Consider the following 25,615-nt stretch of genomic DNA (forward strand, 5'->3'; position numbering starts at 1 on the left):
ACCCCATCTCTCTCACCTCCCGTCTCCCTCTCTCCCCGTCTCCATCACCCCATCTCCCCTCCATCTCCTCCACTCTCCTCCCTCACCCCGTCTCCCTCACCCTGTCTCCCTCCCTCCCTGTCTCCCTCACCCCCCGATTCCCCCCTCCGTCTCCCTCACCCCCGTCTCCCTCCCTCCCCGTCTCCCTCACCCCCCAATTCTTTCCCTCCCCGTCTCCCTCACCCCCGTCTCCTCCACTCTCCTCCCTCACCCCTGTCTCCCTCCCTCCCCATCTCCCTCACCCAGTCTCCCTCACCCCCGTCTCCCCATCTCCCCTCTGTCTCCTCCACTCTCCTCCCTCACCCCGTCTCCCTCCCTCCCCATCTCCCTCACCCCCCGATTCTTTCCCTCCCCGTCTCCCTCACCCCCGTCTCCCTTCCTCCCCGTCTCCGTCACCCCATCTCACCCCCGTCTCCTCCACTCTCCTCCCTCACCCCTGTCTCCCTCCCTCCCCATCTCCCTCACCCAGTCTCCCTCACCCCCGTCTCCCCATCTCCCCTCTGTCTCCTCCACTCTCCTCCCTCACCCCGTCTCCCTCCCTCCCCGTCTCCCTCACCCCCGATTCTTTCCCTCCCCGTCTCCCTCACCTCCGTCTCCCTTCCTCCCCGTCTCCCCGTCTCCCCGTCACCCCATCTCTCTCACCTCCCGTCTCCCTCTCTCCCCGTCTCCGTCACCCCATCTCCCCTCCGTCTCCTCCACTCTCCTCCCTCACCCCTGTCTCCCTCCCTCCCCATCTCCCTCACCCTGTCTCCCTCACCCCGTCTCCCTCACCCCCGTCTCCCCATCTCCCCTCTGTCTCCTCCACTCTCCTCCCTCACCCCGTCTCCCTCCCTCCCCGTCTCCCTCCCTCCCCGTCTCCCTCCCTCCCCGTTTCCCTCACCCCCCTCTCCCTCACCCCTGTCTCCCTCCCTCCCCATCACCCTCACCCCGGCTCCCTCACCCCCATCTCCCCTCCGTCTCCCTCAACTTCGTCTCCCTCCCTCCCTGTCTCCCTCACCCCCATCTCCCTTCCTCCCCGTCTCCCCGTCACCCCATCTCTCTCACCTCCCGTCTCCCTCTCTCCCCCTCTCCGTCACCCCATCTCCCCTCCGTCTCCTCCACTCTCCTCCCTCACCCCTGTCTCCCTCCCTCCCCATCTCCCTCACCCTGTTTCCCTCACCCCTGTCTCCCTCCCTCCCCATCACCCTCACCCCGGCTCCCTCACCCCCATCTCCCCTCCGTCTCCCTCAACTTCGTCTCCCTTCCTCCCCGTCTCCCCATCACCCCTCCGTCTCCTCAACTCTCCTCCCTCACCTCCCGTCTCCCTCCCTCCCCGTCTCCCTCACCCCATCTCCCTCATCCCATCTACCTCACCCCCGTCTCCCTCACTCCATCTCCCCTCCGTTTCCTCCACTCACCTCCCTCAACCCGTCTCCCTCCCACCCCGTGTCCCTCCCTCCCCGTCTCCCTCACCCCATCTCCCTCACCCCCGTCTCCCTCACCCCCGTCTCCCTCCCTCCCCGTCTCCCTCCGTCCCCGTTTCTCTCACCCCCGTCTCCCCATCTCCCCTCTGTCTCCCTCCCTCCCCATCACCCTCACCCCGTCTCCCTCACCCCCATCTCCCCTCCGTCTCCTCAATTCTCCTCCCTCACCTCCCGTCTCCCTCCCTCCCTGTCTCCCTCACCCCATCTACCTCACCCCCATCTCCCTCACCCCGTCTCCCTCACGCCTGTCTCCCTCCCTCCCTGTGTCCCTCACCCCGTCTCCCTCACCCCCATCTCCCCATCTCCCCTTTGTCTCCTCCACTCACCTCCCTCTCCTCCGTCTCCCTCAACTTCGTCTCCCTCCCTCCCCGTCTCCCTCACCCCATCTCCCGTCCTCCCCGTCTCCCCATCACCCCTCCGTCTCCTCAACTCTCCTCCCTCACCTCCCGTCTCCCTCCCTGTCTCCCTCACCCCCCGATTCCCCCCTCCGTCTCCCTCACCCCTGTCTCTCTCCCTCACCGTCTCCCTCACCCCCTGATTCTTTCCCTCCCAGTCTCCCTCACCCCCGTCTCCCTCCCTCCCTGTCTCCCTCACCCCCCGATTCTTTCCCTCCCCGTCTCCCTCACCCCCGTCTCCCTACCTCCCCGTCTCCCCGTCACCCCATCTCTCTCACCTCCCGTCTCCCTCTCTCCCCGTCTCCATCACCCCATCTCCCCTCCATCTCCTCCACTCTCCTCCCTCACCCCGTCTCCCTCACCCTGTCTCCCTCCCTCCCTGTCTCCCTCACCCCCCGATTCCCCCCTCCGTCTCCCTCACCCCCGTCTCCCTCCCTCCCCGTCTCCCTCACCCCCCAATTCTTTCCCTCCCCGTCTCCCTCACCCCCGTCTCCTCCACTCTCCTCCCTCACCCCTGTCTCCCTCCCTCCCCATCTCCCTCACCCAGTCTCCCTCACCCCGTCTCCCTCACCCCCGTCTCCCCATCTCCCCTCTGTCTCCATCACTCTCCTCCCTCACCCCGTCTCCCTCCCTCCCCATCTCCCTCACCCCCCGATTCTTTCCCTCCCCGTCTCCCTCACCCCCGTCTCCCTTCCTCCCCGTCTCCGTCACCCCATCTCACCCCCGTCTCCTCCACTCTCCTCCCTCACCCCTGTCTCCCTCCCTCCCCATCTCCCTCACCCAGTCTCCCTCACCCCCGTCTCCCCATCTCCCCTCTGTCTCCTCCACTCTCCTCCCTCACCCCGTCTCCCTCCCTCCCCGTCTCCCTCACCCCCGATTCTTTCCCTCCCCGTCTCCCTCACCTCCGTCTCCCTTCCTCCCCGTCTCCCCGTCTCCCCGTCACCCCATCTCTCTCACCTCCCGTCTCCCTCTCTCCCCGTCTCCGTCACCCCATCTCCCCTCCGTCTCCTCCACTCTCCTCCCTCACCCCTGTCTCCCTCCCTCCCCATCTCCCTCACCCTGTCTCCCTCACCCCGTCTCCCTCACCCCCGTCTCCCCATCTCCCCTCTGTCTCCTCCACTCTCCTCCCTCACCCCGTCTCCCTCCCTCCCCGTCTCCCTCCCTCCCCGTTTCCCTCACCCCCCTCTCCCTCACCCCTGTCTCCCTCCCTCCCCATCACCCTCACCCCGGCTCCCTCACCCCCATCTCCCCTCCGTCTCCCTCAACTTCGTCTCCCTCCCTCCCTGTCTCCCTCACCCCCATCTCCCTTCCTCCCCGTCTCCCCGTCACCCCATCTCTCTCACCTCCCGTCTCCCTCTCTCCCCCTCTCCGTCACCCCATCTCCCCTCCGTCTCCTCCACTCTCCTCCCTCACCCCTGTCTCCCTCCCTCCCCATCTCCCTCACCCTGTTTCCCTCACCCCTGTCTCCCTCCCTCCCCATCACCCTCACCCCGGCTCCCTCACCCCCATCTCCCCTCCGTCTCCCTCAACTTCGTCTCCCTTCCTCCCCGTCTCCCCATCACCCCTCCGTCTCCTCAACTCTCCTCCCTCACCTCCCGTCTCCCTCCCTCCCCGTCTCCCTCACCCCATCTCCCTCATCCCATCTACCTCACCCCCGTCTCCCTCACTCCATCTCCCCTCCGTCTCCTCCACTCACCTCCCTCAACCCGTCTCCCTCCCACCCCGTGTCCCTCCCTCCCCGTCTCCCTCACCCCATCTCCCTCACCCCCGTCTCCCTCACCCCCGTCTCCCTCCCTCCCCGTCTCCCTCCGTCCCCGTTTCTCTCACCCCCGTCTCCCCATCTCCCCTCTGTCTCCCTCCCTCCCCATCACCCTCACCCCGTCTCCCTCACCCCCATCTCCCCTCCGTCTCCTCAATTCTCCTCCCTCACCTCCCGTCTCCCTCCCTCCCTGTCTCCCTCACCCCATCTACCTCACCCCCATCTCCCTCACCCCGTCTCCCTCACGCCTGTCTCCCTCCCTCCCTGTGTCCCTCACCCCGTCTCCCTCACCCCCATCTCCCCATCTCCCCTTTGTCTCCTCCACTCACCTCCCTCTCCTCCGTCTCCCTCAACTTCGTCTCCCTCCCTCCCCGTCTCCCTCACCCCATCTCCCTTCCTCCCCGTCTCCCCATCACCCCTCCGTCTCCTCAACTCTCCTCCCTCACCTCCCGTCTCCCTCCCTCCCCGTCTCCCTCACCCCATCTCCCTCACCCCATCTCCCTCACCCCATCTCCCTCACCCCATCTCCCTCATCCCATCTACCTCATCCCCGTCTCCCTCACTCCATCTCCCCCCCGTCTCCTCCACTCACCTCCCTCAACCCGTCTCCCTCCCACCCCGTCTCTCTCACCCCCGTCTCCCTCCCCTCCATATCCTCCACTCACCTCCCTCAACCCGTCTCCCTCCCACCCCGTCTCCCTCCCTCCCCGTCTCTCTCACCCCTGTCTCCCTCACCCCCGTCTCCCCATCTCCCCTCCGTCTCCTCCACTCTCCTCCCTCCCTCCCCGTCTCCCTCACCCCCGTCTCCCCATCTCTCCTCCGTCTCCTCCACTCTCCTCCCTCACCCCATCTCCCTCACCCCCGTCTCCCTCACCCCCGTCTCCCTCCCTCCCCGTCTCCCTCACCCCGTCTCCCCATCTCCCCTCTGTCTCCTCCACTCTCCTCCCTCACCCCGTCTCCCTCCCTCCCCGTCTCCCTCCGTACCCGTTTCCCTCACCCCCGTCTCCCTCACCACTGTCTCCCTCCCTCCCCATTACCCTCACCCCCGTCTCCCTCACCCCCGTCTCCCTCACCACTGTCTCCCTCCCTCCCCATCACCCTCACCCCGTCTCCCTCACCACCATCTCCCCTCCGTCTCCTCAATTCTCCTCCCTCACCTCCCGTCTCCCTCCCTCCCTGTCTCCCTCACCCCATCTCCCTCACCCCATCTCCCTCACCCCCATCTCCCTCACCCCGTCTCCCTCACCCCGTCTCCCTCACCCCCGTCTCCCTCCCTCCCTGTGTCCCTCACCCCGTCTCCCTCACCCCCATCTCCCCATCTCCCCTCTGTCTCCTCCACTCACCTCCCTCACCTCCCGTCTCCCTCACCTCCCGTCTCCCTCATCCCCGCTTTCTCACCCCCGTCTCCCTCACCCCCGTCTCCCTCACCCCATCTCCCTCCCTCCCTGTCTCCCTCACCCCCCATCACCCCATCTCCCCTCCGTCTCCTCCACTCTCCTCCCTCACCCCTCTCCTCCCTCTCTCCTGTCTCCCCTCCCCCTTCCGCCTCACCATCCCTCTCCCCCTCCCCTTCCCTCTCTCCCTCATTCCCCTTCCCTCTCTCCCTCATTCCCCTTCTAACTCCCTCCTCCACCCTCCCCACTCACTCTCAGGGCCTCAGACCCTCCCTCCCCTTCCAGCCTCCTCTTACCTCTCTCCTCACCCCCACCTCTGCTCCCCCACCCCCACTGACCCTCTGCTTCTGCCGCTGATGCTGGGAAAATCGGTTTCATTTTCTCCTCTCTCTGCCCGTCAGGGACAAGATCGGATTCTGCAAGGATTCCACGAGTATGTGGTATTCCTGCACCCATTTTCGGTAAGTGGTCCCACGTCCTTCGCCTCACGATCACTGTCTCCCTCACCCCCCGATTCCCCCCTCCGTCTCCCTCACCCCCCGATTCCCCCCTCCGTCTCCCTCAACTTCGTCTCCCTCACCCCCCGATTCCCCCCTCCGTCTCCCTCAACTTCGTCTCCCTCCCTCCCCGTCTCCCTCACCCCCGTCTCCCTCAGCTCCCGTCTCCCTCCCTCCCTGTCACCCTCACCCCGTTTCCCTCTCTCCCCATCTCCCTCACCCCCATCTCCATCCCTCCCCGTCTCCCTCACCCCCCGTCTCCCTCCCTCCCCGTCTCCCTCACCCCCTGATTCCCTCCCTCCCTGTCTCCCTAACCTCCGTCTCCCTCACCCCCCCGTCTCCCTCCCTCCCCATCTCCCTCACCCCCATCTCCCTCCCTCCCCGTCTCCCTTACCCCCATCACCCTCACACCCCGTCTCCCTCACCGTCTCCCTCCCTCCCCGTCTGCCTCACCCCATCTCCCTCCCTCCCCGTCTCCCTCACCTCTGTCTCCCTTCCTCCCCGTCTCCCTCACCCCGTCTCCCTCACCCCATCTCCCTCCCTCCCTGTCTCCCTCACCTCCCGTCTCCCTCACCCCTGTCTACCTCCCTCCCCATCACCCTCACCCTGTCTCCCTCACCCCCGGTCTCCCTCCCTCCCCATCTCCCTCACCTCCCGTCTCCCTCACCCCCGACTCCCTCACCCCCGTCTCCCTCCCTCCATGTCTCCCTCACCCCCGTCTACCTCCCTCCCCATCACCCTCATGCCGTCTCCCTCACCCCCGTCTTCCTCCCTCCCCATCTCCCTCACCTCCCCATCTCCCTCACCTCCCCATCTCCCTCACCTCCCATCTCCCTCACCTCCCGTCTCCCTCACCTCCCGTCTCCCTCACCTCGTCTCCCTCACCCCATCTCCCTCACCTCCCGTCTCCCTCACCCCGTCTGCCTCTCCCCGTCTCCTTCACCTCCCGTCTCCCTCACCCCGTCTCCCTCACCTCCCGTCTCCCTCACCCCGTCTCCCTCACCCCATCTCCGTCACCTCCCGTCTCCCTCACTCCCGTCTCCCTCACCCCCGTCTCCCTCACCCCGTCTCCCTCACCCCATCTCCGTCACCTCCCGTCTCCCTCACCCCCGTCTCCCCCCACTCTCACCCCTTCCCTTTGTCCCCACTGTCCTCCCAACACCCTCACCACCCACTCTCCCCCTGCTCTCCTCGCCCTCCCTGCCGTTCTCTACCCCGCGCTCTCTTTCCCCCGACCCTCTGTCCGTATCATTAACCCTGTGACGATGTATTCATTTTCCCCTCTCTCTCCCCCTCAGCGAGTTGCCCGCCTCCTCCGCCACCCCCTGGACAAATGGGAATACCTGGCAGCAGTTACCGTGAGTGCTACCACTTCGTCTGCCCCTCCCTCTCCATCACTCCCTCCCCCTCCGTCACCCTCAGTCACTCCTTCCCCTCCGTCACCCCCTCCCCCTCCGTCATCCTCCCCCTCCGTCACCCTCAGTCACTCCCTCCCCCTCCGTCACCCTCCCCCTCCGTCACCCTCAGTCACTACCTCCCCCTCGGTCACCCTCTACCTCCGTCACCATCCCCTCTCCGTTACCCTCCCCCTTCTGTCACTCCCTCCCTCTCCATCACTCCCTCCCCCTCCGTCACCCTCAGTCACTCCCTCCCCCTCCATCACCCTCAGTCACTCCCTCCCCCTCCGTCACCCTCAGTCACTCCCTCCCCCTCGGTCACCCTCCCCCTCCATCACCCTCCCCCTCCGTCACCCTCAGTCACTCCCTCCCCCTCCGACACCCTCAGTCACTCCCTCCCCCTCGGTCACCCTCCCCCTCCATCACCCTCCCCCTCCGTCACCCTCAGTCACTCCCTCCCCCTCCGTCACCCTCAGTCACTCCCTCCCCCTCGGTCACCCTCCCCCTCCGTCACCCTCAGTCACTCCCTCCCCCTCCGTCACCCTCAGTCACTCCCTCCCCCTCTGTCACCCCGCCCCCTCCGTCGCCCCCTCCCCCTCATTCACTCCCTCCCCCTCGGTCACCCTCTCCCTCCGTCACCATCCCCTCGCCGTTACCATCCCCCCTCAGTCACTCCCACCACCTCAGTCACTAACTCCCTCTCCATCACCTCCTCCCCCTCCGACACCCTCATTCACTCCTTCCCCTCCGTCACCCCCTCCCCCTCCATCACCCTCCCACTCCGACACCCTCATTCACTCCCTCCCTCTCCATCACTCCCTCCCCTCCGTCACAGTCACTCCCTCCCCCTCCGTCACCCCTCCCCCTCATTCACTCCCTCCCTCTCCATCACTCCCTCCCCCTCCGTCACCCTCCCCCTCCAACACCCTCCGTCACCCCTTCCCCTCATTCACTCCCTCCCCCTCCGTCACCCTCCCCTCCGACACCCTCATTCACTCCTTCCCCTCCGTCACCCCTCCCCCTCCGTCATCCTCCCCCTCCGACACCCTCAATCACTCCCTCCCCCTCTGTCACTCCCTCCCCCTCTGTCACCCCCTCCCCCTCCGTCACCATCCCCTCTCCGTTACCCTCCCACCTCAGTCACCCCTACCCCCTCAGTCACTCCTACCCCTCAGTCACCCCCTCCCCCTCAGTCACTCACTGCCCCCATCACTCACATCCCCGTCAGTCACACACCCCCCGTCACTCACACCCCTGTCACTCACACCCCCGTCACTCACACACCCGTTACTCACACACCCCGTCACTCACACACCCCGTCACTCACACCCCGTCACTCGCACACCCCGTCACTCACACACCCCCCGTCACTCACACCCCCATCACTCACACCCCAACACTCACACACCCCGTCTCCCTCCCCAATCTCCTTCCCCCTCACAGTCCCTCTCCCCTCTCCATCCCTCACCCCTCAATCTCCCGTCTTGCCCTGTCCCTCATCCCTTCCACCTCTCCCCCCTCCACCCTCCCTCTCACTCTCCCAGCCTCAGCCCCTCTCTCCCCTTCCAGCCTCCTCTTACCTCTCTCCTCATCCCCCACCTCTGCTCCCCCACCCCCACCGACCCTCTGCTTCTGCCGCTGACGCTGGGAAGATCGGTTTCATTTTCTCCTCTCTCTGCCCGTCAGGGACAAGATTGGGTTCTGCAGGGTTTCCACGAGCATGCGGTTTTGCTGCACCGATTTTCGGTAAGTGGTCCCACGTCCTTCGCCTCACATTCACTGTCTCCCTCGCCCCCGATTCCCTCCCTCCCTGTCTCCCTCACCCCCCGTCTCCCTCCCTCCCCGTCACCCTCACCCCCCGATTCCCTCCCTCCCCGTCACCCTCACCCCGTCTCCCTCTCTCCCCGTCTCCCTCACCCCCCGATTCCCTCCCTCCCCGTCACCCTCACCCCCTGATTCCCTCCCTCCCCATCTCCCTCACCCCATCTGCCTCACCTCCCGTCTCCTTCCCTCCCCGTCTCCCTCACCTCCGTCTCCCTCCTTCCCCGTCTCCGTCCCTCCCCGTCTCCCTCACCCCCGTCTGCCTCACCCCCGTCTGCCTCACCCCCGTCTCCCTCCCTCCCCGTTTCCCTCACCTCCATCTCCCTCCCTCCCCGTCTCCCTCAACCCTGTCTCCCTCCCTCCCCGTCTCCCTCAACCCCTCAACTCGGGGGAGGGTGGAGGAGACTCGTTGGGGGCGGAGGAGACTCGTTGTGGGGGTGGAGGAGACTCGTTGGGAGGGTGGAGGAGACTCGTTGGGGGGGCGGAGGAGACTCATTGGTGGTTGGAGGTGACTCGTTGGGGGGGTGGAGGAGACTTGTTGGGGGGAGTGGAGGAGACTCGGGGAGTGGAGGAGACTCGCTCGGGGGGGGCGGAGGAGACTCGCTCGGGGGGGTGGAGCAGACTCATTTGGGGGGGTGGAGGAGACTCGCTCGGGGGGGCGGAGGAGACTCGCTCGGGGGGGCGGAGGAGACTCGCTCTGGGGGGTGGAGCAGACTCGCTCGGGAGGGTGGAGCAGACTCATTTGGGGGAGTGGAGGAGACTCGGGGGGGTGGAGGAGACTTGTTGGGGGTGGAGGGGACTTGTTGGGGGGGCAGAGGAGACTTGTTGGGGGGGGTGGAGGAGACTCGGGGGAGTGGAGGATACCCGTTGGGGAGGGGGTGGAGGAGACTCGTTGGGGGTGGAGGGGACTTGTTGGGGGGGGCAGAGGAGACTTGTTGGGGGGGTGGAGGAGACTCGTTGGGGGAGTGGAGGATACCCGTTGGGGAGGGGGTGGAGGAGACTCGTTGGGGGGGTGGAGTTGACTCGTTCGGTGGGTGGAGGAGACTCGGGGGGGTGGAGAAGACTCGTTGGGGGGGTGGAGGAGTCTAATTGTGGGGGGCGGAGGAGACTCGGGGGGGTGGAGGAGACTCGTTGGAGGGAGTGGAGGAGACGTTGGGGGGCGGAGGAGACTTGTTGGGGGGTGGAGGAGACTCGGGGGGGCGGAGGAAACTCGGGGGGGTGGAGGAGACTCGTTGGGAGGGGGTGGAGGAGACTTGTTGGGGGGGCGGAGGAGACTCGTTGGGGGGTGGAGGAGACTCGGGGAGGTCAAGGAGACTCGGGGGGTGGAGGAGACTCGTTGAGGGGGTGGAGAAGACTCGTTTGGTGGGTGGAGGAGACTCGGGGGGTGGAGAAGACTCGTTGGGGAGGTGGAGGAGACTCGGTGGGGTGGAGGAGACTCGGGGAGGTCGAGGAGACTCGGGGGGTGGAGGAGACTCGTTGAGGGGGTGGAGGAGACTCGGGGGGTGGATGGGACTCGGGGGGGGTGCAGGAGACTCGTTGGGAGGGGGTAGAGGTGACTCGTTGGGGGGGTGGAGGAGACTCGGAGGGTGGAGAAGACTCGTTGGGGAGGTGGAGGAGACTCGGGGGGGCGGAGGAGACTCGGGGGGTGGAGGAGACTCGTTGGGGGGGCGGAGGAGACTCGGGGAGGTCGAGGAGACTCGGGGGGTGGAGGAGACTCGTGGGGGTGGTGGAGGAGACTCGGGGAGTGGAGGAGACTCGGGGGTTGGAGGAGACTCGGGGAGGTCGAGGAGACTCGGGGGGTGGAGGAGACTCGTTGAGGGGGTGGAGGGGACTCGTTGGGGGTGTGCAGGAGACTTGTTGGGAGGGAGTAGAGGTGACTCGTTGGGGGGGTGGAGGAGACTCGTTGGGAGGGGGTGGAGGTGACTCGGGGGGGTGGAGGAGACTCGGGGGGTGGAGGAGACTCGTGGGGGTGGTGGAGGAGACTCGGGGAGTGGAGGAGACTCGGGGGGTGGAGGAGACTCATTGGGGGGTTGGAGGAGACTCGTTGGGGAGTGGAGGAGACTCGGGAGGGTGGAGGAGACTCGTTGGGGGGTGGAGGAGACTCGTTGGGAGGTGGAGGAGACTCGGGAGGGGGTGGAGGAGACTCGGGGGGGTGGAGGAGACTCATTGGGTAGGTTGAGGAGTCGTTGGGAGGGGTTGGAGGAGACTCGTTGGGAGGGGGTGGAGGAGACTCGTTGGGAGGGGTTGGAGGAGACTCGTTGGGGAGGTGGAGGAGTCGTTGGGAGGGGGTGGAGGAGACTCGTTGGGGGTGGAGGAGACTCGTTGGGGGGGTGGAGGAGTCGTTAGGAGGGGGTGGAGGAGACTCGTTGGGGGTGGAGGAGACTCGTTGAGGGGGGTGGAGGAAACTCGTTGGGGGCGGAGGAGACTCATTGGAGGGGATGGAGGAGACTCGGGGGGTGGAGGAGACTCGTTGGGGGTGGTGGAGGAGACTCGGGGGGTGGAGGAGACTCGTTGGGGGTGGAGGAGACTCGTTAGGGGGGTGAAGAAGACTCGTTGGGGGTGGAGGAGACTCGTTGGGGGTGGAGGAGACTCATTGTGGGGGTGGAGGAGACTCGGGGAGTGGAGGAGACTCATTGGGGGGGTGGATGTGGTTGGGGGCTGTTAACAGAAGTGGGTCGGGGTCCAGTTGTGGACAGTGGGTGGGTTGAAGGATTAAAGTTTGAGATGGGGGGAGGTGGTTTAGTCGGAGGAAATGTACTCCCATGTAGAGCCGGGGCAATCTGGAATATAGTTAGTGTCTGCAGGGTCGTATATCACTGCAGTTTCTGCAAGGGGGTGCGAACAGTGGTGGCAGTAGGTGGGGTGGGGAGTGATGGGACGGGCTGTGGCAGACATGGATGAGGTGGGGACAGTGGGCACGGAGTCAGAGTCAGACAGCAAGGAAAGAGGCCACTCAGCCCAACACATCCATTCTGACCCCGTAGCCTACCTGAACAAGTCCCTCTTGCCTGCATCCTCTGCTATCCATGTACCTGTCCAAGTGGCTTTTAAAGGTGATTGTTCCCACCTCCACCTCCTCCTCAAGCAGCTTATTCCACATAGGCACCTCCCTCTGGGTCAAACTGTTGTACCTCAGGTCCCCTCATAACCGCTCCCCTCGCACCTTAAACCTGATCCCTTTAGTTTTATTCCCCCCTACCCTGGGGCAGAAAGACTGAGTGCATTCACCCTGTCTGTGTCCCTCATGATTTTGTCCACAACAATCTCCTACACTCCAAGGAATCAAGTCAATATAACTCAATCCCTCGTGTCCCGAAAACATCCTCGTAAATCACTTCTGCACCCTTTCCAGCCACACAGATTCTTGCCTCTCGGCAGGTGTGATACACACACACACACACACACACACACACGCACGCACGCACACACACACACACACACACACACACACTGTCTCACACTCTCACTCACTGACACACTCACACACTCACACTCTCACACACTCTCACTCACACACTCACACACACTCATACACACACACACACTCACAAACTCACACACACAAACTCACACACACACTCACACACACACACTCACACACACTCACACACTCACAAACACACACGCACTCACACACACACACTCACACACACTCACACACACACACTCACACACTCACAAACTCACACACGCACTCACTCACACACACTCACACACTCTCACACACGCTCACTCACACACTCACTCACACACTCACTCACACACTCACTCACACACTCACTCACACACTCACACACACTCACACACTCACAAACTCACACACACTCACACACATGAAAATTAAACCTTTGGTCCTGGTGAAGGGTTTCGGACAGAACCGTCGACTGTTTATTCTCCTCCATAGATTATGATGTGATTATTGGACTGCTCTTTAATATTGGGTTCCTTCAGTTTCTTGCTGTTTTCCTGTGGACAGTGGGCGGCTGGGTGACCTGTTTATATGTTGTGTTGGTGGGGGAGATTGTGTTGGGGGTTTGGTGCTGCTATAACAGTACTTTTCTGTGAGTGAGGGGGGTCGGGGATTGTAATGGTTTCTGTGGGTGAGGGGGTCTGGGATTGTAATGGTTTTTGTGTGTGAGGGGGTCGGGGATTGTAATGGTTTCTGTGGGTGAGGGGGTCGGAGATTGTAATGATTTCTGTGGGTGAGGGGGTCGGGGATTGTAATGGTTTTTGTGGGTGAGGGGGTCAGGGATTGTAATGGTTTCCGTGGGTGAGGGGGTCGGGGATTGTAATGGTTTCTGTGGGTGAGGGGGTCGGGGATTGTAATGGTTTTTGTGGGTGAGGGGGTCGGGGATTGTAATGGTTTCCGTGGGTGAGGGGGTCAGGGATTGTAATGGTTTCTGTGGGTGATGGGGTCGGGGATTGTAATGGTTTCTGTGAGTGAGGGGAAACAGAGTTCAGAGTTATAACGTGTTCGGACCAGACTCTGCAACACAACGGTGTGCTGGGCGGAGGTAACTCCCGCTGAACCTTTTCCTTTGCTTCAGCAGCTGACGATGAGTCACTCGGGCTCCCTGCCCCAGAGGAGCCTCCGATGCTGAAGCTGATCGTGCTGCAGAACGCAGACGGATCCTGGACTCCAGACCCCGGCCTGGAGGCACTGCTGGGCCTGAGCCCTGGCCAGGTCAGAGGAGGCCTGCCCCTGGAGGTGAGCTCCAGGAGACTGATCCCAGTGTCAGGAGGTTGTGCCTCAGTTACTTGGGTGCTAAGGAGACCGCACTGGTCGCACAGCGGACCGCGTCAGTCTCCTTACTGAGGGGAGGCGGTGAACATGTCAGGAGCAGTTTAGGGAAGGCCGATCGGACTGGTCCCTGGATTGGGTGGGTCGTCCTTGGGGAAGAGGTCAGACAACTGGGGTTGTGTCCATGTGGGAGAGGGGGCTGGATTGAAGTACTTCCCATCCCGAGAAAGGGGTATAAGTGGGTTGGTGTGGTAATTGTGTTTCCTCATTCCAGATTCTCCCACAGTGACCCCCCGAAGGGAGGGGCCCATCTGCAATGAAGAATGGGAGTTTTCTGTCACGGGGCCGGGGCCCGTGTTTGGAACCCACTCCCTTGTAGGGTAGTGGGAGCCAAGTCAGGGGATGTCTGTGAGTCCATGGTCTTGTAGAGGTGAGACCATGTGGGGGAGGGGCTGAGCAGCCTCCCCCCCCTCCTCCTCCTCCCACCCCATCCATTTGTACAGAGCAGTGATGGCCTGCTCTCCCTAATGGCCGTGAAGGGAGGCTGTTCCAATGTGGGGAGGGTTGTCTCTCGTGTCCCACTCAGCTGATCCCGAGCATTAGTTGGAGGAGAGTGGTTCCTGACCTGTGAGGGAATGTTGACCAGAGGTTGGTGCTCTGACCACACCTCAACACATGGGGCTGGACTAGGGCAGAGGCAAGTTGTAATGGGTAATGGCAGCTGCCCAACCCATCATGCACTGGGGCTAAGAAAGTCCCTTATCTCTGGATGCACATTGATTTGCCTGCACAGAGGTTGAGGAGTCAATGTTGGTCCTGGGGCTGGGAGAGGAACTTTCCCTGAAAGAGGAGACACAAGTAGACAGGGTGGCAAAGTCGGCGTTTAGCACGCTGGCCTTCATCTGTCAGGGAGGGAGCATCAAGTTTCAGTGTAGGGACATGATGGTTCACTTGAACAAGAGATTGTTGAGACTGCACTTGGAGTATCCTGTTGTGGGAAAGGTAGTGTCAAGCTGCAGAGGGTGCAGAATAAATTTATCAGAATGCTGCCTACACTTCTCCTTCTAATGCGCGCAGGTACGCAGCCGTGCAGTAACTGAAACGCTACCACGCACATAGCCTTCGTTGGCACAAGCTGGAATATTGATATAATGTTAGTGTAATTTTTAGATTATATTATAATTTTGTAATTATGCTAATGGAATTTGGTCTATGTTAATTAAAGGAAATTTCACAAGTATATTATGTTAATGAATATAAGCCATAAATTTTTAAAATAATAAACGTACTACAGCCTTTAATTGGAACCATTTTAGAACCTCAATGTATTTACATTGTCATTGTTTCTGTTACAATGCTATTACAAATTGCAAGAATACACACAGAATGGAAGTCTGTAGCTTATTGTTAATAAACCATCTGCTAAGCACTGACGCCTTCCACACAAAAAGAAAGATTCAGAGTGCAGCTGAGTTTTTAGGCCATGTGACCATTTCCTGTTCAGAGCAATGGTTGGTCTGCGCAGCTGGAAACAAAAATTAGCGGGAACGTTGGATGCCTGGACCAGAAGGCCTGAGCTACAGAGGAATGGATCTTCATCAGGAGCCATGATGGATCTTTGTTCCTTGCAGTGGAGGAGGGGGAGGGGTGATCTCACAGAGGGGAATGGATAAGGTGGAGTCTCATAGACTTTTCCCCAGGGTTGGGAGAACAGAGAGAGGGTAAGAGGGGAGGGATTTAAGAGAGCTGAGAAGTTCTTTACACAGGGGCCAGTGAGCTGCCAGAGGAAGTAGTGGAGGAGGGTAAAATGTCAACATATAAGAGGTATTACATGGAGAGGAGGGGGATGCAGGAGTATGGACTGGACACAGCCAACTGGAACTAGCAGGGAGAGTGTGATGGTCAGCATAGACCAAATGGGCTGTAGGGCCCTGTGTCTGTGAATGGGTGATGAGCCTCACCCTGTGTCTGAACCTGTTCCTGAGAGTGTGTGACTGGATGGTGGGGAGGGAATCTCACCCTGTGTCTGTGAGTGTCTGATGGGACAGTGTAGAGGGAGCCTCACCCTGTGTTGGAAGGAGTTTCACCCCATATGACCCCATCCCCGGGAGTGTTGAATCATTCATTGACTGCCACAGTTGGCCATTGAGCCCAAGTCTTTGACTATATTTAAAACGGACATTGACAGGTTTTTGATTAGTAAGGGTGTAAAGGTTACATGGAGAAGGCTAGAGATTGGGTTTGAGGGGGGAAATAAATCAGTCATGATTGAGTGTCCGAGCAGTCTCATTGGCCTGGATGGGCTCATTCTGTTCCTGTGTCTTATGGTCTTACGGGTCTGTGACCAGCTCCTGCTCAGTGCCTGTCCCCTGTTCTCCCACTTTCAGGATATGGACCTCACTCTGTGGAGCACCATCTTGGCCGTGATCTGGCTGAACGCCTTTGCTGCCGACTCCAAGGACGAGTGGGATCTGCTGGTGAAGAAGGCCCTGTCCTGGGTCAAGGCCCGAGCAGGTTAGGGCAGAGGGTGATGGCCGGAGTGCAAGTTAAACAGCTCAGGGGTTCGGGCGGATCTGTGCAGGGAGAAGGGTGGGCGATGTTCCGGGTGGAGACTCTGTGTCGGGGATGAGAGTGGAGAAAGGTAGAGGCTGGTAGTGAAAGGAGAGGGGCAGGGGTGAGGCAGGATAGGGTAGGTTGAGGGATGGAACCAGGGTGGGAGGGGGTGATGGTGCTGTCATTCTCGATGGAGAACCTCTCTCTGGTTAGGTGGTGGGAGAGAGGAAAGGAACTCGAGGAGAGTGAGTGGATCCCGGAGAAGGAGATGGAGGATTGTGAGAGCTGTGAGACCCATGTTCACGTGCTGGGGCATTTTTGTGATCAAGATGGAGGGGTTCAGATAGAGTGAATGCATGCAGGCCTTTTCACCTCTGACTGGGTGAGAGTGGAACTCGAGGTGATAGGTTTCGGGTGAAAGGTGAATCTGAGGGGATCTTCACTCAAAGGGTGGAACGAGATGCCAGTGGAAGTGATGGATGTGGGTTCATTAATAACAGGGAACACGACAGCACAGTACCGTCCCTTCAGCACACGATGTTGTGCCCAGCTTTGAACTCACTCGAAGATCAATCCATCCCCTCTCACCTGGCCCTCCTTTTTTCTGTCATCCATGGAGGGCCATGGGAGAGGGGTTACACTGACCTCAGATGCGGCAATCTAACTCGGGTAATTAAGAAACTAACTTTCTTAAATACCCTGAATATACTTGCCTGTCCCACTACCCTGTCAGTGCGTTCCACGCACCACTCTCTGAGCAGGTAGACAAGACTAAGCCCCTGATGGGATAGTGCTCGGGTTATTGAAAGCGGTGAGGGAGGAGATCGCTGAGCATGATGAATCGTCTTGTATCCCCTGTAGCCACAGGCGAGGGCCAGCGGATTTGACAGCAATCAAAGTTCAAAGGAAAGTGATTATCAAAGTAGATATATGTCACCATATACAAGCCTGAGATTTGTTTTCTTGTGTGAATGCGCAATAAATCTATGGAATAATAACCACAACAGAAGCAATGAAAGTCCGTCCAGCTTGGGCGATCAACCAGAGTGCAGAAGACAACGAATTGTGCAAACACAAAGATCAATGATCCATAATTATCGAGATCATGAGGTGAAGATCCTTGTAAGTTAATCCATCGGTTGTGGGAGTGTTTTTGTGATGGGGCAAGTGAAGCAGAGTGAAGTTAGGTTCAGGAGCCTGATGGTTGAGGGGATAGTAACTGTTCTGGAGCCTGGTGGTGTGAGCCCTGAGGCTCCTGTACCTTCCTCCTGATGGCACTAGCAAGGAGAGAGCGTGTCCTGGGTGGTGTTGGTCCTTGAAGATGGATGCTGCTTTCCTGTGACAGTGTTTCATAGAGATGCGCTCAATGGTCAGGAGGGTTCGTGATGTTCCCAAGACGGGGAAGAGGGAGTTTTCAGCTGCAGAGCCTCACCTCGCTGATGGGAAAGCTGATGGAGAGGACCTGGAGGTTGGGGGGTTTATGCTGGTCGTATATATACGTTTGTGTGTACTGTAGATATATAAAAATGTAATTAGGGATTGTATGAAAATGTAAATGAGGTGAGTTAGTAAGTGTGGAGGTGACATAAGGATTGGTGGATTTGTGAAGAGTGTTGAGGATGAACAAAAGATACTGTGGGGTATGGATCATGACACGAGATTCTGCAGAGTGGTTACTCTTGAGCAACAGATATCAAGTGCTGGAGGAACTCAGCAGGTCAGGCAGCATCTATGGAGAGGAATAACCAGCTGACGTTTTGGGCCAAGACCTTTCATCGGTGCTGGTCAGGAAGGGGGCTGAATCGGGAATAACGAGGTGGGGGGAAGGGGGAGGTGAAGAAGCTGGCTGGTGTTGGGTGAGGGCAGGCGAGTGGGTGGAGGGGGGACGGAGAATTAGGATGATGTGAGAAGCTGGGGGGTGATAGGTGGAAGAATCAAAAGACTGAAGATGAAGAGATGTGACAGGAGAGGACATTTGACCATGGGAGAAAGGAAAGGAGGCAGGGAAACAGAGTGGTGATGAGCTGGCACTGAGGGTGGAGGAGAGGAAAGGGTGAGAGGGCCACTGGAAAAGGGGGGGCGCGGAGGGGACAAACAGAGTTGTAGATCATTTACAGGTCGGGACAGAGAAATGGCAGATGCAGTTTAATTCGAGTGTCTGAGAGGTCAAACATAGGGGGCAGGTGCACTGTTAGTGGCAGGGCCCGAAACAACAGCATCGACGTAGGGAGGGAGACTGGGCTCCCAGTTCACAGCTCACCGACAGTGACCAGGCAGATAGAGAGGGTAGGAAGGAATGCTTGCTTTCATCGTTCAGGGGGTAGAGTGGAAGAGTCAGGATGTCGTGTTGCTCCTATATGAAGATTTGGTGAGGCCACACTTGGAATATTGTGTGCAGATCTGGTCACACAGATGACAGAAAGGATCGACAGGCTTCGGAGAGGGTGCAGAAGAGATTCACCGGGATGCTGCCCAGTGGAGAGGGGATGTGCTACAAGGAAAGGTTGGACAGGCTTGGGTTGTTTCCCCTGAAGGCTGCGGGGACACCTGATAAAGTCTAAAAAGCTCCGGGTGGAACAGGTCAGATAGACGGTACTTTCTTCACCCAGAGTAGACATTTGAAAAATATGGAGCATGATTGAAGGTGGGAAGGGGTTATGCGGGGCAATTTTTTTCAGCACAGATTGGTGAGTGCCGGGGGTGGGGGTGCTGAGAGCAGATATGATAGAGACGTAGATATGTATCTGTTAGAGGATGCCTCAGTTGGCCGGGAGGGAGGGATAGGGATGGTGCAGGCAGAAGGGGCATGGACAGCACAGACAGTGTGGGCCGAAGGGCCTGTTCCTGCACTCTGCTGCTCTGTGTTCGGTGAGGGGAAGCAGTGTGATGGGCAGCCGAAAGCAGGTCGGGGAGGGGAAGTGAGCCAAGGGAGCGGAAAGCCGGTGGGTGAGGGGATGCTGAGTCCAAGTACGGGGGATGCATGAGGGCTGGAGAGCACCAACACGGACCATCTGAATGTCAGTGGGAGAAGGAGACAGAGGGGAGAGTGTAACTGAAACGAGACAAATCATCTGCTTATGATTGAGCTGTTCGCTACTGAAGGGTAAATCAGGTTTTCATATTTCAATTCAGTCACCAGGGTCCCTCAGTCCCTCTCCCCCAGGGGGACATCAGTACACTGACCGGTGTCCCTCAGTCCCTCTCCCCTGGGGGGATATCTGTACACTGACCGGTGTCCCTCAGTCCCTCTCCCCCGGGGGGACATCAGTACACTGACCGGTGTCCCTCAGTCCCTCTCCCCCGGGGGGATATCTGTACACTGACCGGTGTCCCTCAGTCCCTCTCCCCCGGGGGGACATCAGTACACTGACCGGTGTCCCTCAGTCCCTCTCCCCCGGGGGGATATCTGTACACTGACTGGTGTCCCTCAGTCCCTCTCCCCCGGGGAGATATCTGTACACTGACCGGTGTCCCTCAGTCCCTCTCCCCCGGGGGGATATCTGTACACTGACCGGTGTCCCTCAGTCCCTTTCCCGCAGGGGGATATCTGTACACTGACCGGTGTCCCTCAGTCCCTCTCCCTCAGGGGGATATCTGTACACTGACCAGTGCCCCTCAGTCCCTCTCCCTCTGGGGGGATATCTGTACACTGACCAGTGTCCCTCAGTCCCTCTCCCCCAGGGGGACATCCGTACAGTGACCGGTGTCCCTCAGTCCCTCTCCCCCGGGGGGATATCTGTACACTGACCGGTGTCCCTCAGTCCCTCTCCTGCAGGGGTATATCTGTACACTGACCGGTGTCCCTCAGTCCCTCTCCCTCAGGGGGATATCTGTACACTGACCGGTGTCCCTCAGTCTCTCTCCCTCAGGGGGATATCTGTACACTGACCGGTGTCCCTCAGGGGGATATTTGTACACTGGCCGGTGTCCCTCAGTCCCTCTCCCTCGGGGGGATATCTGTACACTGACCGGTGTCCCTCAGTCCCTCTCCCTCAGGGGGATATCTGTACACTGACCGGTGTCCCTCAGTCCCTCTCCCTCGGGGAGATATCTGTACACTGACCGGTGTCCCTCAGTCCCTCTCCCCCAGGCAGGGGGGATATCTGTACACTGACCAGTGTCCCTCATTCCCTCTCCCTCGGGGGGATATCTGTACACTGACCGGTGTCCCTCAGTCCCTCTCCCTGGCAGGGGGATATCTGTACACTGACCAGTGTCCCTCAGTCCCTCTCCCTTGGGGGGATATCTGTACACTGACCGGTGTCCCTCGGACCCCCTCCCTCAGGGGGATATCTGTACACTGACCGGTGTCCCTCAGGGGGATATTTGTACACTGGCCGGTGTCCCTCAGTCCCTCTCCCTCGGGGGGATATCTGTACACTGACCGGTGTCCCTCAGTCCCTCTCCCTCAGGGGGATATCTGTACACTGACCGGTGTCCCTCAGTCCCTCTCCCTTGGGGAGATATCTGTACACTGACCGGTGTCCCTCAGTCCCTCTCCCCCAGGGGGGATATCTGTACACTGACCAGTGTCCCTCATTCCCTCTCCCTCGGGGGGATATCTGTACACTGACCGGTGTCCCTCAGTCCCTCTCCCTGGCAGGGGGATATCTGTACACTGACCGGTGTCCCTCAGTCCCTCTCCCTCAGGGGGATATCTGTCCACTGACCAGTGTCCCTCAGTCCCTCTCCCTTGAGGGGATATCTGTACACTGACCAGTGTCCCTCAGTCCCTCTCCCTCAGGGGGATATCTGTCCACTGACCGGTGTCCCTCAGACCCTCTCCCTTGGGGGGATATCTGTACACTGACCGGTGTCCCTCAGACCCCCTCCCTCAGGGGGATATCTGTACACTGACCGGTGTCCCTCAGTCCCTCTCCCTTGGGGGGATATCTGTACACTGACTGGTGTCCCTCAGTCCCTCTCCCTCGGGGGGATATCTGTACACTGACCGGTGTCCCTCAGTCTCTCTCCCTCAGGGGGATATCTGTACACTGACCGGTGTCCCTCAGACCCTCTCCCTTGGGGGGATATCTGTACACTGACCGGTGTCCCTCAGACCCTCTCCCTCAGGGGGATATCTGTACACTGACCGGTGTCCCTCAGTCCCTCTCCCTCAGGGGGATGTCTGCACACTGACTGGTGTCCCTCAGTCCCGTCCTTTTCCCTGTTCCATCCCATCACACTGACCTCCCTGCCCTGGACTAACAATTATTTTAACTCTTGCCCCCTCTCCCACCACCCCCTCCCCCAGGTGCGGACCTCGTGGAGTGTGTGAAAGCAGGAAACCGGCTTCTGAAAACCTCTGTTCTACCTGAGACACTCGGACTGTGAGGGAATTCTTGATGAATCTGTGTATCCGACACGCGGTTGTCTCTGCCTGTGTCCCTGCCACTGTGAGCTGTCACCTCAGCGGCCGCCTTCTCTGAACTGTAGCTTGCTTAAAGCCAAAGTAATTTTACTGTTCTCCGTATTCTACCTGGAGATTTGCTTTCTGCAGCATTTGCAGGATAGTTAAGAAATTCACTAGAATTTATGAAAAATTATACATAAACAAAGACGACAAAGAGCCAACGCGTAAAAAAAGACAAATTGTGCTGCAAAAAATAAATACTTTTGAGAACATGTGTTGTAGAATTCTTGAAAGTGAGTCGACAGGTTGTGGAATCGGTTCAGAGTTGAGGTGAGTGAACTGAGTGTAAAAGCTTTTATCGATATGTGAAAAGAAAAAGATTGGTTAAGATAAATGTAGGTCCCTTACAGTCAGAAACAGGTGAATTGATCATAGGGAACAAAGACATGGCAGACCAATTGAATAACTACTTTGGTTCTGCCTTCACTAAGGAGGACATAAATAATCTTCCAGAAATACTAGGGGACAGAGGGTCCAGTAAGATGGAGGAACTGAGCGAAATACATGTTAGTAGGGAAGTGGTGTTAGGTAAATTGAAGGGATTAACGGCAGATAAATCCCCAGGGCCAGATGGTCTGCATCCCAGAGTGCTTAAGGAAGTGGCCCAAGAAATAATGGATGCATTTGTGATAATTTTTCAAAACTCTTTAGATTCTGGATTAGTTCCTGAGGATTGGAGGGTGGCTAATGTAACCCAGCTTTTTAAAAAAGGAGGGAGAGAGAAACCAGGGAATTATAGACTGGTTAGCCTAACATCGGTGGTGGGGAAACTGCTGGAGTCAGTTATCAAAGATGTGATAACAGCGCATTTGGAAAGGGTGAAATCATCGGACAAAGTCAGCATGGATTTGTGAAAGGAAAATCATGTCTGACGAATCTCATAGAATTTTTTGAGGATGTAACTAGTAGAGTGGATAGGGGAGAACCAGTGGATGTGGTATATTTGGATTTTCAAAAGGCTTTTGACAAGGTCCCACACAGGAGATTAGTGTGCAAACTTAAAGCACACGGTATTGGGGGTAAGGTATTGATGTGGATAGAGAATTGGTTAGCAGACAGGAAGCAAAGAGTGGGAATAAACGGGACCTTTTCAGAATGGCAGGCGGTGACTAGTGGGGTACCGCAAGGCTCAGTGCTGGGACTCCAGTTGTTTACAATATATATTAATGACTTAGATGAGGGAATTAAATGCAGCATCTCCAAGTTTGCGGATGACACGAAGCTGGGTGGCAGTGTCAGCTGTGAGGAGGATGCTAAGAGGATGCAGGGTGACTTGGATAGGTTAAGTGAGTGGACAAATTCATGGCAGATGCAATTTAATGTGGATAAATGTGAGGTTAACCACTTTGGTGGCAAGAACAGGAAAACAGATTATTATCTGAATGGTGGCCGATTAGGAAAAGGGGAGGTGCAACAAGACCTGGGTGTCATTGTACACCAGTCATTGAAAGTGGGCATGCAGGTACAGCAGGCGGTGAAAAAGGCGAATGGTATGCTGCCATTCATAGCCAGAGGATTCGAGTACAGGAGCAGGGAGGTACTACTGCAGTTGTACAAGGCCTTGGTGAGACCACACCTGGAGTATTGTGTGCAGTTGTGGTCCCCTAGTCTGAGGAAAGACATTCTTGCCATAGAGGGAGTACAAAGAAGGTTCACCAGATTGATTCCTGGGATGGCAGGACTTTCATATGATGAAAGGTTGGATCAACTAGGCTTATACACTCTGGAATTTAGAAGATTGAGGGGGGATCTGATTGAAATGTATAAAATTCCAAAGGGATTGGACAGGCTAGATGCAGGAAGATTGTTCCTGATGTTGGGGAAGTCCAGAACGAGGGGTCACAGTTTGAGGATAAAGGGGAAGCCTTTTAGGACCGAGATGAGGAAAAACTTCTTCATACAGAGAGTGGTGAATCTGTGGAATTCTCTTCCACAGGAAACAGCTGAAGCCAGTTCATTGGCTATATTTAAGAGGGAGTTAGATATGGCCCTTGTGGCTAAAGGGATCAGCGGGTATGGAGAGAGGCAGGTATAGGGTTCTGAGTTGGATGATCAGCCATGATCATAATAAATGGCGGTGCAGGCTCGAAGGGCCGAATGGCCTACTCCTGCATCTATTTTCTATGTTTCTATGTTTCTATGTTTCTATCCACACTGGTTCAGGAGCCTGATGGTTGAGGGGTGATAACTGTTCCTGATCCTGGTGGTGTAGGTGTAGAACTGGGTCAGGGTTGGGGTGAGTGAAGTTATCCACACTGGTTCAGGAGACTGATGGTTGAGGGGTGATAACTGTTGCTGAACCTGGTGGTGAGGGACCTGTGGCTCACGTACTTCCTGCCTGATGGAAGTAGTGGGAAGAGACCACGACCTGGATGATGGGGGCACTTGCTGAATGATGCTGCTTCCTTGTGCCAGCGCTCTTGGTCGATGTGCTCAATGGTGGGGAGGGCTTTGCCTGTGACGGGCTGGGCTGTTTGCTCCACTTTATGTGGACTCTCCAGTCCCGGGCATTGGTGTTTCCATGCCACGAGCAATGTCTGTAAAAGGATTTGTCGATGTGCTGAATCGATGCAAACTTCTCAGAAAGCAGAGGTGTTCCTGTGATGTGGATGGCGACCCTCGGTCCCCCTGCACCTCAGACACCTTGTGTTAACAACTGCGGCAGGCAATGCCACATGTGACCCTCTGTCCCAAATAAATCCGAGTGCCCCTCACTGTGACCACGTACCACACAGAAATGAGTGGCTCGATCCATCCAGTCTGTGCTGTCTCACAAAGCAAACCCATTTCCCTTGTAACCTCTTCTGTTGTACCCACTCCCCCCAGATTCTATCCCTCACCCACACAGCAAAGTGGGGACAACTCACAGCATTAAACCACCGGCTCTCAAATCTGCCTGTCGGTCACTCTCTTTCTCTCACTCACAGTGGCAGAGGTGGGGATCAGTCACATTTCTAGAGCTGTCAGGCAGTGCCTCTAACCACAGGAACACCACCACAAGTTCGGCTGTCTGACACCACTGGCTGAATGGAGAAGGTGGTTGAGCTGTATCGAGTACAGGCACATCAGACCACTGTGGTCATAGTACAGACACCGGCCGTCCGCCCTCTTCGGATAATCCCGTTCAGTAACACCCCGACCCCGTGGGAGTGTGTGACGGGACGGTGTGGAGGGAGCCTCACCCTGTGTCTGACCCTGTCCCTGGGAGTGTGTGACGGAACGGTGTGGAGGGAGCTTCACCCTGTGTCTGACCCTGTCCCTGGGAGTGTGTGACGGGACGGTGTGGAGGGAGCCTCACCCTGTGTCTGACCCTGTCCCTGGGAGTGTGTGACGGGACGGTGTGGAGGGAGTCTCACCCTGTGTCTGACCCTGTCCCTGGGAGTGTGTGACGGGACGCTGTGGAGGGAGTCTCATCCTGTGTCTGACCCTGTCCCTGGGAGTGTATCAGGACGGTGTGGAGGGAATCTCACCCCGTGTCTGACCCTGTCCCTGGGAGTGTGTGACGGGACGGTGTGGAGGGAGCCTCACCCAGTATCTGACCCTGTCCCTGGGGGTGTGTGACGGGATGGTGTGGAGGGAGCCACGCCCTGTGTCTGACCCTGTCCCTGGGAGTGTGTGACGGGACAGTGTGGAGGGAGTCTCACCCTCTGTCTGACCCTATCCCTGGGAGTGTGTGACAGGACGGTGTGGAGGGAGTCTCACCCTGTGTCTGACCCTCTCCCTGGGAGTGTGTGATGGGATGGTGTGGAGAGAGCCTCACCCTGTCCCTGGGAGTTTGTGACGGGACGGTGGGGAGAGATTCTCTGTGTCTGACCCTGTCCCTGGGAGTGTGTGACGGACGGTGTGGAGGGAGCCTCACCCTGTCCCTGGGAGTGTGTGACAGGACAGTGGGGAGAGATTCTCAGTGTCTGACTCTGTCCCTGGGAGTGTGTGATGGGACAGTGGGGAGAGATTCTCTGTGTCTGACCCTGTCCCTGGGAGTGTATGACGGACGGTGTGGAGGGAGCCTCACCCTGTCCCTGGGAGTGTGTGACGGGACGGCGAGGAGAGATTCTCAGTGTCTGACCCTGTCCCTGGGAATGTGTGACGGGACGGCGAGGAGAGATTCTCAGTGTCTGACCCTGTCCCTGGGAGTGCGTGACG

The 25,615-nt window shown here is 58.7% G+C and overlaps 1 protein-coding gene across 3 annotated transcripts in view; it reads left to right on the plus strand.

The window, feature by feature from the left end:
• Window positions 1–21,682, plus strand: part of LOC134353292 (von Willebrand factor A domain-containing protein 5A-like) — a 122,296-nt gene extending 100,614 nt beyond the window's left edge. The window contains exons 16-21 of one of the 3 annotated variants that reach the window (XM_063061325.1): window positions 5,452–5,511; window positions 6,846–6,905; window positions 8,631–8,690; window positions 13,313–13,473; window positions 15,894–16,020; window positions 21,314–21,682. In XM_063061325.1, the coding sequence (XP_062917395.1) occupies window positions 5,452–5,511; window positions 6,846–6,905; window positions 8,631–8,690; window positions 13,313–13,473; window positions 15,894–16,020; window positions 21,314–21,393 (548 nt within the window). In that variant the 3' untranslated portion in view covers window positions 21,394–21,682. The remainder of the gene's footprint in view (window positions 1–5,451; window positions 5,512–6,845; window positions 6,906–8,630; window positions 8,691–13,312; window positions 13,474–15,893; window positions 16,021–21,313) is intronic. The other 2 variants (XM_063061326.1, XM_063061327.1) reach the window with 2 other exon arrangements.
• The last annotated feature ends 3,933 nt before the right edge of the window (window positions 21,683–25,615 follow it).

The sequence above is a fragment of the Mobula hypostoma genome, chromosome 10 (assembly GCF_963921235.1).
Source record: "Mobula hypostoma chromosome 10, sMobHyp1.1, whole genome shotgun sequence".
Classification (NCBI taxonomy): Eukaryota; Metazoa; Chordata; class Chondrichthyes; order Myliobatiformes; family Myliobatidae; genus Mobula; species Mobula hypostoma.